The 17,543-nt window shown below is 36.7% G+C and overlaps 1 protein-coding gene across 1 annotated transcript in view; it reads left to right on the forward strand.

The window, feature by feature from the left end:
• aff2 (AF4/FMR2 family, member 2) overlaps positions 1–17,543 on the forward strand; it is a 249,659-nt gene that overhangs the window by 166,900 nt on the left and 65,216 nt on the right. Inside the window, exon 8 of the mRNA XM_048176187.1 lies at positions 14,327–14,378. Coding sequence (XP_048032144.1) covers positions 14,327–14,378 — 52 coding nt within the window. The remainder of the gene's footprint in view (positions 1–14,326; positions 14,379–17,543) is intronic.

Below are 17,543 nucleotides of genomic sequence, written 5' to 3' on the forward strand. Positions count from 1 at the left end.
AAATTTTGAGTTCACACAACTTTTTTTCTGTTAAAGCTGCAGTAGGTAACTTTTGTAAAAATGTGTTTTTTACATATTTGTTAAACCTGTCATTATGTCCTGACAGTAGAATATGAGACAGATAATCTGTGAAAAAATCTAACTCCTCTGGCTCCTCCCAGTGGTCCTATTGCCATTTGCAGAAATACACCGCTCCCGGTAAGAAACAACCAATCAGAGCCAGGAGGAGTGTCTTAGCAGTGTCAATCAAGCTCGCGTGCGCTCTGATCACACTCCTCTCATGCACAGCGCCAGCGCGTACAGGCGTCAAATTCAAGATTACCGGTGTGCCGCAGCTTTGCTTATGGCGGACAAACAATCCAAACTGCCAATTCCTCGAGTGGCACCTGCTCATAAAATAACGACGGGTAAACGGAAAAAGACAGATGACGATGATAAAAAAGCCAGAAAGAAAGAATTAGATAGAGCCTGAAATAAAACGAGGGTAAATATCGGAGCGGCTTTTCCGAGGTGGAGGGAGCTACGTGTCCTGAAAGGATTAAAAACCGATGCAGAGTCAGACACATTTCTGCTTGACAAGTAAGTATCCCTGCTTGATTTGTTTCATTTTTTAAGAACTACACAACTAAGATCATTTCAAAACAGGCCTGCCCGTCCCCTGCCTGATGCTTGCTCTTCTCCCCGCCCGACTCGAAGTCGCTGTGGGTGTGAATTCCTCGTCGGAGCCCATTGACTCGGTGTCAAAACTCTAGCCGCATAACATACAGATGAAATGTCATGCACTGTGCAAAGCAACTATTGAAACCTACTAATTCACTGGCTTGTCATGTTGCTGAAATAATGTACTAGCAAACCTTATTTAGCATTACATATCGATAGAATAATTACTTGCATACTGTAACGTTGGTTACCGTTATATTATCATACTAGCTATTTATTACTTATATAAATAGTGCAACGTCATATAGTTACATTACATGTATTGCAAAATTCGTAATGTTTTGAGGACCAAGTTTGTAGTCAAAGTATGGGCAGGCCATAGTCAGTGTAAATCACATTGTTGATGTTTCGTCTGTACCAGTGAATGTGCTATAACTGTGTTTATCCGCCTTACTAGCCTGCGCGTTCACGGCAGGCTCCGTTGTGATGGGGGAGGAGCTGTGGAGGGAGGGCTGTAGCGCAGCAGAGAGCAAGGGGGAGTGACCTGTGAGTTGTGCTTGTTCAAATTTTCAGGCTAAGTCAATGTTTTCTAAAAACTCCCTACAGCAGCTTTAAGTACAATGAACTTTTATTATTATTTGAGTGAAACAAACTAATTTCATTTAATTAATTTCACTGTTCAGTTTTACAGTGCACTTGTCACCATGACCAACTCTTCTAAATTAGCATAACAAAACATTAATCACTACTAAATCTCCCTTACCATTAATCTTGCACAAAAAAACATTACATGTATATAACATTTGATTTTAGCATTTACTTTTCCTTTCGAGTGCCATGGGCAAAGCATGGGCAAAACAGTTTAGTTTACTTGAAATATGTCGGTGCTGTGAACTCAAAAGTAAAAGAAAGTTTTAAATACTCATAACAGTTAATTTAACTGAACTAATTTGTTTAATTTAAGTTTGTCCTACTCAAACAAATTAAGTATTTTGAGCATTAGGGTTTACAGTGCATTATTCCATTATTTTTTTCAGACACTGGTCGATTTTGAGATTGTAGGCTATTTTGCTTCAGTAACTTGACTTCTAGTAGAAAGAAAACATGCACAATGAGTAAAAAATGTCCATTTCAGTAACACCAAACTATCCAGTTTTATCTCTATTCTGAAGGTTTTTACAGAGGGTTTTGTTCATATATATTTACCATTTTAAGCCTGAGAACATGATGTAAATGTACTTCTTACTGGCTGTTGACAGTATTTTCTCATTTATGGATTGAAAAAAAAAAATACATGTCCAAAATGTAACAAGAATTTTGAACAAGGCTTATTCCAGTGTTCAGATTTCTGATAACACTTTATTTAGAGTCTTTTATCTAGTTGCTTATTAGCTTGCATATTACTAGAATATTGGCCATTTATTAGTACTTGTTAAGCGCATATTAATCCCTTATTCTACATGACCTTATTCTACATTCATAACCCTACCCAATACCTAAACTTAACAACTACCTTACTAACTATTAATAAGCAGTAAATTAGGAGTTTATTAAGGGTAAAGTCATACTAAATAATGAATATGTGTTCCCTATTCTAAAGTGTTACGAGATTTCTTTTCTGAAAATGTATGCAAATTAGTGCATATACTTACTCAATTACATATTTAAACATTACATATCAGAAAACTTTTAATACAAAACAAATATCTTTCTTTACTCTCATTCAGCTGGGAAAAGTATGGTAGTTAGGGCTGTTTTTTTTTTTTCTTTTTTTTACCCTATTCACCTGAAGTGTCTTCATATCTAAGCCAGAAACAGTGCAGCGTTGTACATCATATATGATCTGTATTTCATCCATAGCTCATTGTCATACAGAACACAAAGGCCTGTCTGCTTACTCCTTTATTAAAATCACACATTATATATCATTCATCTCACATGAAGTCAACTCAGGGAGTCATCAGACTGTAATTGATTAGGCTTAATTAGTCATCAGAAGGAAGGGCAGAGGAGAGCAGTAAGTGCTCTCTTCTTGATAGAAATGGTTGTGGATGGTCTTCAGGTTTGGTTTCTAATTATGCCAAGATGCTTTAAACTGCTGCAACCTCAAAGTCAGAGGTTCATCAGACAGCCTCAGATCTGCGTTAGGAGTTCTAACAGCACTGTGGCAGGCATTCTTAGACAAACTCCATTTAAACCATTCCATATAAGAGAAAATCACAAGTGAGATCTCATTAATGCACCACCGTTCAAAAGTTTGGGTCAGTAAGATTTTCTTAGTTTTCTAAATCAGCATATTAGAATGATTTCTGAAGGATCATGTGACACTGAGGACTGGAGTAATGATGCTGAAAATTCAGTTTTGCATCACAGGAATAAATGACATTTTAAAATCCAGAATGCAAATAAGAAAAAAGAAAAAAAAAAACTATTTTAAATTGTAATATATTACTGTATTTTTCATCAAATAAATGCATCCTTGGTGAGCATAAGAGACTGGCATCAGAAAAATATAATATAATATAATATAATATAATATAATATAATATAATATAATATAATAAAAAACAAATTATCTGAACTATCCACATTAAATGTGCAGTGTCTCATCTGTGTCTGTTTTTATTTGTGTTTTCACAAAAAAACATCTGACACAAACTCAAAATTAAAATGAAACATAAATAAGAACCCCCTGAGCTAATTGAGAATTAATAATTAATACACTCAATCTAATTGAACTGTGGAAGATCTACTTTTGAGCAGAACACTGTTCCTCTGGAATGGCCACACAGTGTTACTTTATTACCATTATTATTGATGATGTGACATAGTTAATAGGTTTGAACAAAGCACCATAGGCCTACATCTTTTTTTTTTCTCCATATAAAATACTTCTGATGTCTTCATGTCCAAGCATGCATTTGAATTCGCGACATGCAAGGACTTTCTTTTATCCCTTTTAGACAGCACTTCTGAAAGACTATGACATTCCCTCAGCGGTGAAGATAAACACAGACAACAGAATCCCTGCTCTTGAGGAGAAAAGAGAGGGAACCCAGACGTGAGGTGGGGGGAGGTGCTTTTTCATCACAAACATTAACATAGACTCTTGATGTGACACTCCAGTCAGCTCTGAATCTGAGTCGGAAGTGGCTCCGGGCCAAGGTAAATAACCCTCTGGACACAGCGAGACAGAACAGGGGAGGTTGTGTGAGGATGAATGGGACAGGCTGGAGGTAGAAACAGCCCTCTGCAGCACTCGTCCATCAGGGGCTCCTTAATCAAAGTTTTCCTAGGGTGGAGGACAGGAGGAGAGGGGTGTTGCCTTTGCACTTCCCACTGCTATGTGTGCTTTTCCACTCCTGTTTTTTTTTTTTTTTTGCCTGCTTAATCTCAGCGTGTGCAGTCCAAGACTGTTTCTGCCGCAGCCAATATGGCAGTAATTCCTTTAAATAATTTATTATTTTGAGTTTTCTGTGTTGTAATTACTATTTTTGTTATTTTCATGCAATACTTTTACTTTGGGTGCAGATTTAGAAAGGGGGGGGGGGTCATTTATTTATTTATTTACTTGTTTGTTTGTGAAGAAAAGAAGGAAAATTGCACGTATTTATTTATTTAAAACTTTTTAACATTCAATGAAAAAAAAAAAAAAAAAAAGAAAGAAATTTACCGTAAAAAAATACAGTAGCAACATTTACAGATTTAACTTACATTTACAGTAAAAAAAAACTTATTTTATTAACTGATATAATGTTAATTTACCAACCTAATGAAGTACTAACATCTGTTTTGTATCTTTGTAATACACTGACAATAGTGATGACAGTCACATGATGAATCAAAAGCTAAGACGGTTAATACTAATATATAGAAGGTGCACAGTGTCATTCACACAAACACTAAACACCATCATGATAACACACATGACATTAAAAACATTAATTTAACAACATTAGATGTAACATAAAACCTTACTCTACACAACTGATTAGAAAAAAAACTAGGAAAAGCTAAGAAGAAACATTGTTATTTCAATAAAAATACATCAAATGTGAAGTATCACGCAGGGAATTTCACTGTAAATTAAACAGTATTTTACTGTAAAATTATATAAAATGTAATCTATTACAGTTATTTACTACATATAGTACAGAAACTTTCTATTAACAAATTAAAATTTTTTATTGAAGCATATCATGATCATTTTTTACAGTGTTTATTGATATATTAATGTTTTATTCATTCATTCATGGGGAAAACTATGGAATATTTTATTTATTCACTGGTGCTATGGAAAATTGTATTTGTTTATTTAGTTATTTATTGTTTGTGAAGAAAACTATGGCACTTATGTATTAATTTAAAACTCTTTAACGTCTGTTTATTCATTCATTCATTCATGGGGAAAACTTGAATATATTATTTATTTATTTACTTGGCCTATCGGGAAAAAAAAAGTTTGTTTCTGAAGAAAACTATGTAAAACTGCACTTATTTATTTATTTATTTAAAACCCTTTAAGATTTATTTATTTATTCATTCATTCATTCATGGGAAAGACTATGGAATATTTAATTATTTAATTATTTAATTACTAACTTGCTTGCCCTTACTGCCTGACAGATATCACCGAAATAGGTGTCTTAAGAAATCTCAGAAAGTTTTGTAAATTCATGCATTCATGGGTTAAATTATGGAATTTATTTATTTACTTATTTACTTACTTACTTACTAAATAGCAAAAAGAGTCAGGGATGTAGCTGTACTTTTTTAGCCAATCAAACACACTCTTGGTCTGTCAGTTATTGTGCATGTTAGGTTTGCTGACGTCTGGTTGACTGACATGCCCTTAAACATAAACAGCCTTTACAAAAAGTACCATGTCAGCACACTGATAGTATCAGATGGTAAAAACCATGGTGCTAGACGTTTACTATGGTACTGAATGATTATAATTTCATAGCATGATATTTGCATAGTACTCTAAGTTACTTCAAAGAATACTATAGTACTACTGTTGGTCTTATAAACCATGATGTTATTAGGGTGCCTTTATAAACAATGCTATTACCATTGTACTTTTTGCAAGTGAGAGCTGACATGGATGTATGAGGCAGTTGGGTAGCAGTAGCAGCGTTGGGGACCTTCTCTCTTGAGTTGCTTTCAAGACGTGCATAGTGTTGACAGAACTGGAGCGCTGTTGAGTCTCAGGGCAATGCCGGCGTGCTCTCGTCTTCCCAGAAAAAAACACAATGTGTTTATTTACTGCCAAGCAAGTCCAAGTGCATTTTCATGTTCTTGCCTGTGATTGAAACGGTGACTCAAAGGCCAGATTCTTTTATAAGACCTGGATTCATTTCCAAAGGGGCTACGTAACAGCTTTACCAGAAGCGGGGTTTCTCAGGGACCCTCAGGAAGTGATGGAAACTTCTACTATCAGGCTTCGGAAGGAACCGCAAATATGCTGGAGCATGTATGAATGTCAGGAAGAAATTCCCCTTTTTGTGTTTCACCCTCAGTGCATTAACAGTTTCGCACTTTAAACAAGGTGCCACGCCGTAAAGCTAACGGATAGGGGTCAGCGTTCGTTTAAGGGGAGGGCTTTTGTTTATTGTTCTATTAAGAGCTATACTGCCCTCAAACTCAATATAAAATCCTGTCATAAACTTACATTTATTGCCCTCTGTTAGCTATATTTATGCATACTGTATATACTCTTAGCTTTTGCTAGATCAGAACGCTGTTCCCTGTTCACCTCTGAATATTAATTCCAGCGCGTCAATGTTGACACGGAGTACAAGGGTGACAGTCGCCCACCCTGTCATTACCCACACACACACAATTCCTCTCGAGAGTGCTTCCCCTCCTCCCCCCACATCTGGTCGCCTGGCAGCTCGCTGGAGAAAAGGCTTCTATTGTGGAGCTGTCAAAGCGCTAAGCTAAGTGGGCTAAGGGAAAGCTCTCCTTAACAAAGGAGCCTGTCACCATCAAATAACAACAAGAAGAGAGAACCCAGAGGGACACTCTTAAATGGCAATTTGGCACCTACGGTGGTCGGTATAAAAAAAAAATAACCAGAGCCACGTCTAATAATAGTAGTTATGGGGAGGGAGGGGGTGTGGAGAAATGGGGGGAGGGAGGGAGGGGTTATTATAGAGGTGTGTGACTCTGAACTGGAAGAAGAACTGGATCAGTACACCGTCTTTAGGTGACAAGCTGTCCTGATGAATGATGTCACAGTGTCAAGAAGAAGGTCAGGGCATGGATTTGTTGCACTAGTCAAAGGTGTAGGTATACTTCTGCCTGAAACTGTTTTTGGATAGCACGCTCATGGACTGTTCTCTGATCGCCTGATGCATCACGCACAAATCAATATGCGTAAATTAATCTACCAGAAAATCAAGCTGCGCGCGAGTTTCTAGGCTGCTAAGATGAGCGCTTTTGAGGAAGACCTTGTTGTTGGATTTGTAAAAATGTATAAATATTTATACTTTCATAGATATTTTGGAGCACCTAAACCCACCCCTACCCTAAACCTACCCACTTCTCAACTATATAAAACATGTAACAAGCAAATAAAAGTACAGTCACAGGTAATTATTGCAAAAATAGAAAGAAACGTTTCGAGAGCCAGTGGCATTTCACAATCAATGCTGACATAACGCTTCTTCTGGCGACAGTTTTTGAATGTGTGCACACTGCACAGGATTTGATCTCTATGGCGGATGGAGACGTTGGTTGTTTTTGGGTCTGTTCCTCACAAGGAACACTTGGTCCTTTTTTAATTAATGGTGACTGTAGTTGTATCTGCCTGTTATATTGTATATACAAATAGGCAGTTGTGGCCTAATGGTTAGAGTCCGAATTGTAACCCGAAGGTTGCGGGTTCTCGTCTCAGTCCCAGCAGGAAATGTAGGTGTAGGTGGGGGGAGTGAATGAACTTCCACTCTCATTACCCCTTGAGCAAGGCACCTAATCCCCAATCACTTCCCGGGTGACGTAGCAAAAATGGCTGCCCAAAAAAATTGCTGTGTGTATGCACTTGGAGGGGTGAAATGCAGAGCACAAATTCTGAGTATGGAAGACCATACTTGGCTACATGTCACTTCACTTTTCAATTTTTTAAATGGTTAGGTTTAGGGCTAGGGGTTGGGTTGTGTGCTCAAAAATGTCTAAATTTTGTAATGCAAATAAAATTGGTGTGGCTGTTCAAACTCAAAATCTTATCCCAACGTGTTTGCCATAATGGCATAATTGAACCCCAGTATATAGCCAGTTGTGTCTGTGTATTGATACCAAATCATTCTCATTGAAAGCATTAGAGTACCCTGTATGTCGAAAAAAATACCACTAAAGGGTTATCCTGTGCTTTAAAAAGGGGTCCTGACCAAGTGTCCATATGTGACAAGTTGGGAATGAGAACATGTTGGTTTAATTAGGATTGGAGCTAAACTCTGCATGACAGTGGCCCTCCAAGAGCAGGATTGGACACCCTTGATCAAAATCATAAAAACTTGGTCGTTGCTTAATTTTTCAGCAAGATGATTACCACAAACCTCTCAATCTTGTCTGGATTTGGATTGCAATGAATGTGAAAGACTTGACAGATCTTCAGGTCTCAATCCCTGAAGTTAAAAGGAACCGGACAGAAAAGTCAAAGCAAAGTTAACCACAAGAGCCCTCCATTTCTTGGAATTATTGCCGAAGAGTCAGGAAAAAATGCTAGAAAACATGTTTGTGACTCATTTATTTTTTCAATACTTTTATTCTATCAGACTGAAAACCCAAGACATCCTTGAGATTTCTTGAGCACTTCCTGCAATAACTGTAAAGGCACAAGAGGTTTAATTGAGCTACCTTCTTATTCTCAGAGAGATCTTTACTGTCACTTGCTAACAAAAAACATAAAATTAAAGTAAAATATCTTAATTTAAATAAAGTGCAAAAACAATAATTTTACAGAAATTTTACTTGCATTAAAAGTTTTAGTGAAAAACAATGTTATTTTACGGATTTTTCTGCCAGTCATTTGACCGTTTTTTTTTTTCTACAGTGCGCCTATTTGCATTTTGGGATATTGCATAAAAAACGCTGGATGGAAATGTCAAGATGCAAAATTCTAAAAACTTGAATAAGAAACATATTCACTCAACTGAGACAAATACATTTTCATACAATACGGAAACATGCAAATAGCATGCATTTTTACTTATTAAATTCTTTGATGCACATTAAAAAAGACTTTGCGATGGGATGGCATAACAGGACCAACCAGCTGACCGAACTCGTTGCACAGTATCTGAAATGCCGTTTTGGTCATTCTGTAATGCCTGAGCAAAGTGTGTCTTTAAAGTGGTTCGGTATAATTCCCTCCCAGAAGCGCCTCACACGATTGCATTCACAAACACCAGGCATCTGAACGCAAGATAACATGACAGCGTTTATTGCGTTTCGTCTGTGTGCTCTGAGGCACAAGTAATTATTATATACAATGGCTTCTACTGCAGCAACTTCCATTTTTCTTAGTGATATTTAGTGCCAGTTTATCAGGAAGTGATGATTTTGTTCTCTTCGACTCACTGGATGGAAACTGGATGAAAGCTTTATTCGCAAATGTTTTATGCTGTATTACAAATTTGTGCACAAGTTGTATTCGCAAATTTGGATGGAAACATAGCTACTGTCACCTTGTTTTTGCTAACTGGTGTCTTGACCTTAGTCTTTAAAATGATTAATTAAATGTGATATACAAAGTTGGAATTGAATTGAACATTGCTACAAGGGTTTTGTGATCATAATTGGCATTTCTGTCAATGCACTTGAATCTCCCTGGAATTTCGCATTAGTCATCAGGTAGCTGGCAGGCAGCTATGGAGACAAGTAGCTGGTGCCTCATAATTTGCAGGTTTCCTCTGTGCAACACGCCGAATTTTAGTAATGACCAGCGAGTGTTCCACTCTCACAATTAGGGGAGCATAGTTGGCATACTGCCCAGAGCCGACCCATGAGACCCCGTCCAGAGCCCAGCAGTGATGTGGCACAGGTCTACTAATGCAAACTACACAACCCTCTCTCTACGGATGCCCGCTCTGCCCTCCAAAACATCTGTCTGCTCTGCCTGAATATCATTGACACTGAAAATGGTGACAAAGACATGCCAATCTCACCTTGGTTTAAAAATTCACCTCAAGGTTTTTTTGTTTGTTTGTTTGATTTTGCCTGTTTTATTTCAAATGAGGTATTTTAGTAAACCATTTCTCATATTCTTTGATTCTAAGGCCACTGTGAGTCTGATATGTTGTGTAAATGTGGTTTGTGTTGGTTTTTAATTTTATCCTAAACTTGGATATACTGTGAGTATGAACTTTTTTGAAGCTCAACAAACTGGGAAAGTAGGAATATGAGAACAGATTGTTTATGTGGAAGGGAAACATCAGAAACATAGAAATTTAAGTACTTAGCTGAAATGTACACCAGAATTCTGGAACAAATTTGGTTCATAGCATTTCAGGTCATTCAAACCCATTGAAACTGTACATAATGAGTGGTGACACTGAGAGAAAACACTCCAGCTTGTGTTTCTCTTTTCATGTGCTAACGGTTATAAAGTTTAGAGGGTGTCTCTGGATACTTGTTTTTCTTGGCCTTGGTTTTACTTTAATAACCTGCTGTTCATTTAGACTAATTCCCTAGCTTTCTGATGTTTTTCAAGCGGTCTAGGTATTTGAGTGAGAACACATTGTTGTGAATTATAAATAGTTTCTACTACAGCGCCACCATCCTCTGTGCTCTTACGGTATGTTTGGGCAGGGCTCCAGACTAACATTTGAGAGCAGTGGCACCGGTGACACTGAGATATACACAAGGTGGCGCCAGCACCTGTTTTGTTTCCGTATTGCATAAAAAATTGTCCGACTCAGTTATTTATTGGAAATGTGACAGTAAAGCACTGAGCTTGAATTGAGATGTAGATAAAATTAACTTTTATTGACAACAGTAACATGCAAAAACCTAATTTTTATAGGGAAAAATGCAAATATTCTATTCCTTTTAAATGTACCATACTGAACTGACCGACAGCTTCAGTGATTATAAAATGAGTGCTCTTTACATGCTTTCTGTGTAATTCAGTCACAATTTGAAGAAAAGTTTTTGTTTTTCATGAGACTTTGTGACTTTTCCTACTTTTCCCCATATATTAGGGAGTGGAAATAGCTAATAAGCCAGTAAGTGTTCCTCTCCCACCATCTACTGGTTCTACTGATAATTGCATGTCTTTTTTAAATAAAAGTTTGTTTGCCACGAATCTTCATCTTCAAACTTTTAGTTTTACAAATCATCACATTAAAAATAACATAAAATTTGAATCATATTTAGAGATTTATGATGGAAGTGTGAAGTCCTTGAAATGTGCCTGAATTTCATTCCCAAAAATTTGCATGAACCCTGAAATGAGTAATGTAACATTCAACTATTTATGCAGCCATGGTTACAGTTAGCGTTACTTACTGGAGAGCCTTATATAACTTGTTCATTCATGGCACAGTATTTCTGGTTTCCACATAACTGAGAATACTTTGCTGAATTTAAATGCTTCCCACTAGGTCACGCTGCGAAGTTCTCAATTTTAAGATGAATTCAGCGCTTTTTCATTGGATTTCCCAGAACTCTGTAGTAACAGCGTCGCTTGACCTAGATCGGTGCGCGAGAACCGTCTGAGCTCGCACTGCATTGCGATGTTTATTATTGTCCGAGCTGATAAACATTCTGTGCTTCGCAGCTCAAAAGAGTAGCATGGTTTCTTTCCACTTGCATTTCCTTTGCCGTTTGATGTTTCTCATATGCATTATGTTCAACAGAAATGGCAGCTCTCATTAGTTGGGCAACTTGGTGGTCGCACCAGTACGACCTCTAAAAAAATTTTCTCACGCCGGCATTTGGTTGCAGTCTGGAGCCCTGTGTATGGGGCAGTAAAATCAGTGCAGGCAAAGTTGGAAGAATTATATAATCATATATTCCATGGGACTGTTACTGTACAACAGAACATATTTTTCCTCCATGATGTGCAGTGGAAAGTTTTCCTCCAGCTGCTGTCAACACTATTTGAAACAAGTCTTCAGTCTTTATATCTGTTTAGCTCATTTTCCAAAGATAAATCACCTGTCTTTCTGATCAACTTGTCTGATAATTGCCCTGCCTGGACAGCAGTGACTTGAAACAACCTAAATATCTTGTGATGTTCCCATACTATTGTTACATCAGGTCAAATTCCCTGCATGTCAACCAGAAATCACTACATCTAAACATCATCAAAGCTTAATGGAAAGTTCTGGAGTTCCCACCTCCTTCATTTCACAAAGAAAGAAAAAAAAAATATGTATTTTCCTTGTGGTGTTCCCATATTCCTAGAATTACACCAGAATGGAGTCAAGTTCTTTTGGTGTTAACCAAAAACCACCAAACCTAAACAGCTTTGAAGCTTATTGGAATGTTCTGGAGTTCACAGTGTGATGGGGGATTTACCTTCTTGCAAAAAACTGGAAGCTTTTTTTTACACATGTGGTGTTCCCTTATTCCTAGAGTTACCAGGGTGAAGTCAACTTACAGTATACATGGGAAATCCAGTGGATTGTGTTAATACATCTCATTTTTAATTAATGTAATAAGTTCATTAATTATTTCTTCAGTGATTGAGCTCTAGATGGCTAAAAGAAAAATCTAAAAGAATAAAAGCTCATGTCTTGTCCAACACATCCTTGTATTTATATACTGTAAGATATATATTTGAATTGTTTTTGTCAGTAACTTTTTCTAAAGAGGCATCACTCATCGCGTGTTGAGTGAAACAGATGTGGCAAACAGTAAGCTGTGGAGGCTCTACGGCTTCTCGCAATCAAACAGTCTGATTCATGGAAAACCTCTCTTTCTCTTTATTTGTTCTGCTTTTCTTTGTTATTCTTTGTGCATGCTTATTCTCTTCTGTACTGATCTGAGATCAAAGTTTTTCTGTGCTTTATACCAACAGAAGAGATAATGTTTTGCACTCTGTGATACAGAGACATATACATGAACTTTACCTGCGAATCATCTGTTAGCAGAAACGATACTCTTTAAAGCTGTGTGCTTTCAGCACCTGGTTTCCTATGTAGGTCTTTGTCAGCATCTGTTAGACATTACGAGGGTAATGACTGGTAGTTTTGTTCAAAGTCCTTCTCAATCTACAGTCCTGCACGACAGCTTAGGTCATAGAAAACTAAACCATAAACACATTTTGTTCTTGTAAAAGACTTTTATTGTTTTAGTTTTAGAAGAACATTCGTCTGTTTGTCTTTATTTCATGGCTGTGGTGTGTTCTGCTGGCAATTAGGCTTTGAAAGAGTGTCGATATAGACATGTAGGTCAGCGGCCTCTCTGGATGTTGTCATTGCTCTCACATGCCATCTATCTATCTATCTATCTATCTATCTATCTATCTGTCTGTCTGTCTGTCTGTCTGTCTGTCTGTCTGTCTATCTATCTATCTAATCTGTCTGTCTGTCTGTCTATCTATCTATCTATCTATCTATCTAATCTGTCTGTCTGTCTATCTATCTATCTATCTATCTATCTATCTGTCTGTCTGTCTGTCTGTCTGTCTGTCTGTCTGTCTGTCTGTCTGTCTATCTAATCTGTCTGTCTATCTGTCTATCTATCTATCTATCTAGTCTGTCTGTCTGTCTGTCTGTCTGTCTGTCTATCTATCTATCTATCTATCTATCTATCTAATCTGTCTGTCTGTCTATCTATCTATCTATCTATCTATCTATCTAATCTATCTAATCTGTCTGTCTGTCTATCTATCTATCTATCTATCTATCTATCTATCTATCTGTCTGTCTGTCTGTCTGTCTGTCTGTCTGTCTATCTAATCTATCTAATCTGTCTGTCTGTCTATCTATCTATCTATCTATCTATCTGTCTGTCTGTCTGTCTGTCTGTCTGTCTGTCTGTCTATCTATCTATCTATCTATCTGTCTGTCTGTCTGTCTGTCTGTCTGTCTGTCTGTCTGTCTATCTATCTATCTATCTATCTATCTATCTATCTGTCTGTCTGTCTGTCTGTCTGTCTGTCTGTCTGTCTGTCTGTCTATCTATCTAATCTGTCTGTCTGTCTGTCTGTCTGTCTATCTATCTATCTATCTATCTAATCTGTCTGTCTGTCTGTCTGTCTGTCTATCTATCTATCTATCTGTCTGTCTGTCTGTCTGTCTGTCTGTCTATCTAATCTATCTAATCTGTCTGTCTGTCTGTCTGTCTATCTATCTATCTATCTATCTATCTATCTATCTATCTGTCTGTCTGTCTGTCTGTCTGTCTGTCTGTCTGTCTGTCTGTCTGTCTGTCTATCTATCTATCTATCTATCTATCTATCTATCTGTCTGTCTGTCTGTCTGTCTGTCTGTCTGTCTGTCTGTCTATCTATCTATCTATCTATCTATCTATCTATCTATCTATCATCTTGTTACTTTATAAAGACATAATCCTTCAGAAGTACTCACCACCATTTTTTATTTATTATATAACTTATTATTGAAGTTGTTCATAATAATTCAGTTAACTTTCAGGAAATATACTTCATACCCCATCGCTGTGTCATTAAAACTTTTTAAAACTTATTTTTCAGAATGCTTGAGGATGACCTGAAAATCAGCAGTGATGAAGAGGACAATGAACAGGTAACTGAATTTCAAGACAGAATATTGTTTGAGCTTGATTGACAGTCTCACCACAAGCAAACGCTGGTTTATCACAATATAATGAGCTTCCTTATATATCATTAGAGTGGAAGCCTTTTTGTGTCCATGTGTAATGATACTCACGCAGTCTTGTCTGTTTACACACACAAATATCAGTGGAACCATTGCAAATAATGACAGCTGACCCTTATACAGGTCATTTGAAAAAAAATATATATATATTTTTCACATCTGCCTGAATTGAGAATCAGAAATTGACTGCTTGTATAATGTCTCATAAATAATTAAAAGAAGCCTATTCTGTTTTCTCACAGATATATACTGTGATATACACTGTGCATACATATAGACATGCAAATTGCTTAGAGGCATATGTCTAACACATACACACCTTTTCCTCTGTGTGACCAGCATGGCAGGAACTGCAGTGGAGGATAATGAATGTGTGTGTGCACGTGTGTGCGTGTGTGTGTGTGTGTGTGTGTGTGTATGTCTTGAGTATATATAGTTTATGAGGACACAAATGTATAATGACATGGGTATTACAACGTCTTTCGCACAGTGGCCGCATAAACCAGTGTGTCTTCATTTCTTCCTATTTCTTGTCATTTTAATTGGCAACACTTTCAGCTTGATGAGCATTTTGTTAGGCATTTTTCTATATTAACTACACCATCTTTAGAGTAATATTCCAGGTTAATTTACTCAAAAATGACAAAGATCATATATTCATCAAGGTCACAATATTTAAACAACTCAATAATAATAATTGTACAGGCAATCCTTGAATATAATACAGCAAATATTGTTAATTATGTCCCAGTTACTTTTGTTTTTTTTTGTTTGTTTGTTTGTTTTCTTCTCTTTTAATGGCACACTTTGATAATGGGGGCTTACTTTTCATTTAATGTGCAAAATCCTGGATAATCAAATGGATCCTGGTTTATCTCCCAAAAAAAATCTCCCTCAAACAAAATAAATACCACAGCTCAAAATACCACTGGCAGTACCTGCTGTACACATAACAAGGACTATTTAAGGACTATTAAAATTTTAAATGAAAATAAAATAATATTTAACCTTAAAAATGTTCCTGTTTTTCCCCTAAATTGAAATAAAAATGCTAATATAGGCCTGCGAGTGGTTTTATTTTGAGATTTCGGCATGTAACATCTGAACGGTTAATGATTCTTCAGTGCTTTATATTATTCAGACTTCACTGTTTTTTATTTTGTTTTGATTTTTGCCATAAAATAGTTTTTTATTCTCTTTTCTGTTGTGAATTGAATATTTGAGGTCTGACGTAGCACACATTGATCATGTTTGAAATGGCAGCGTCCCTATGTTGATTTCAACAGGCCCTGTGCAAAACCACTTTTTTGAGAAAGCTAATGTGAACCAAATCACAATAGTGATGCCCACTTTTTCCCTCCTCCTTCCTCTGTTTCTCACACACAACCCTTAAAGCAAGTGCCCCAATACTCCTCACACTCATGACGGAGGAGACCTGACATTCATAACAGCTCACTAGCACGTGTGTGCAAGTATGTATGTCCCCGTCTGCGTGTGGGTTTACATACGCACGCTATCGCTGGCAGCAACGGCCCCCAACCATGTTGCCTAGCAACATCCATCTGCGAGCAGCCTGGAATGAGCCCAAATTCCCCACTGAGAGGGAAACAGCAATAAGAGGGCCTGTGACAGATGATCTGAGTTGTTTCATCTAATACACTGTGAAGATCACTGGCTCCCTCCCTGAATGATAAATGGACTGTACACAGATCAATGGCCGCAGCATTAAACCCAAAACCTGCGTCTCTGCCTCTGCGGCTGCCCAGGTAGTGCTGTGTTCATCTGAAGTGCTGGATATCTCAATATATCCCCATTTACCTTGAGAGATTTGATTCTGAAAGTGGCGCTTAGCACTCTATGATGCATATACAACAGCCGAAAGAGTCACTGTGACAAACATACAGCTCAGACCTAATAAACAGCTCGCTGTCGTAGAGGAACATGTGCAGATTAACTCAGGAAATTAATCTCATAGAGTGAAGAGATTGTTTGACAGACCTCATGTAATACAATTTTCTTCAATCAAATTAAATTGTAATTCATAATCAAAATTTAATTTTGTTAACACTGAAATCTGCTAAACATTAATTTGTCTAAACAGTTGTGCAATTTCAAGCTCAACAAGTTTAGATTCACTAACAAAAACAGAATTCACTATTAAATACTATAGAAATAAATTAAAAATTTTGTTTTGTTTTTATGCTGATTGAATTTTTGTTTCATATTTTGTCTTTTGTTTTGTTTCTTGTTTTGTTGTTTTTTTTCTTATTTTGCTTTGTTTTTTGTTTCTTGTTTTGTTTTTTTTGTTTTTTGTTTTTGCTTTGTGTTTTGTTTCATGTTTTGTTTTGGGGTTTTTTGTTTTGTGTTTGGCTTTGTTTTTGTGGTTTCTTTCATATTGTTTCATATTGTTTTGTTTCACTTTGTTTCGTACAAAGTACATAGACAAAGTAAATAGCATAATACATGAATGGTAATCATTTGCTTCCATGTTATATGTTTAAACTAATGTAAATGTAACCTACCATAAACAAACAAACAAATAAAATGAAGCTTATTCAAGTTTAAAGAAGCTTTCCTTAAAATAGTGATTAAAATCACATGAAAATGATTTGGACATCCATTACCATCTTAAAAGGTGAGTTTACCCAAAAATGAAAATTCTGTCATTTATTACTTATTACCCTCATGCCGTTCCACACCCGTAAGACCTTCATTAATCTTCAAAACACAAATTAAGATATTTTAGTTGAAATCCGATGGCTCCGTGAGGCCTCTATTGACAGCAATGACATTTCCTCTCTCAAGATCCATAAAGGTACTAAAAACATATTTAAATCAGTTCATGTGAGTGCAGTGGTTCAATATTAATATTATAAAGCGACGAGAATACTTTTGCTGCGCCAAAAAAAAAAAATAAATAACAACTTATTTAGTGATGGCCGATTTCAAAACACTGCTTCATGAAGCTTTGGAGCATAAATGAATCAGTGTGTCGAATCATGATTCAGATTGCGTGTCAAACTTCCAAACGGCTGAAATCACGTGACTTTGGCGCTCCGAACCGCTGATTCA

This window comes from Megalobrama amblycephala, linkage group LG23, assembly GCF_018812025.1.
Source record: "Megalobrama amblycephala isolate DHTTF-2021 linkage group LG23, ASM1881202v1, whole genome shotgun sequence".
NCBI classification, from domain to species: Eukaryota; Metazoa; Chordata; class Actinopteri; order Cypriniformes; family Xenocyprididae; genus Megalobrama; species Megalobrama amblycephala.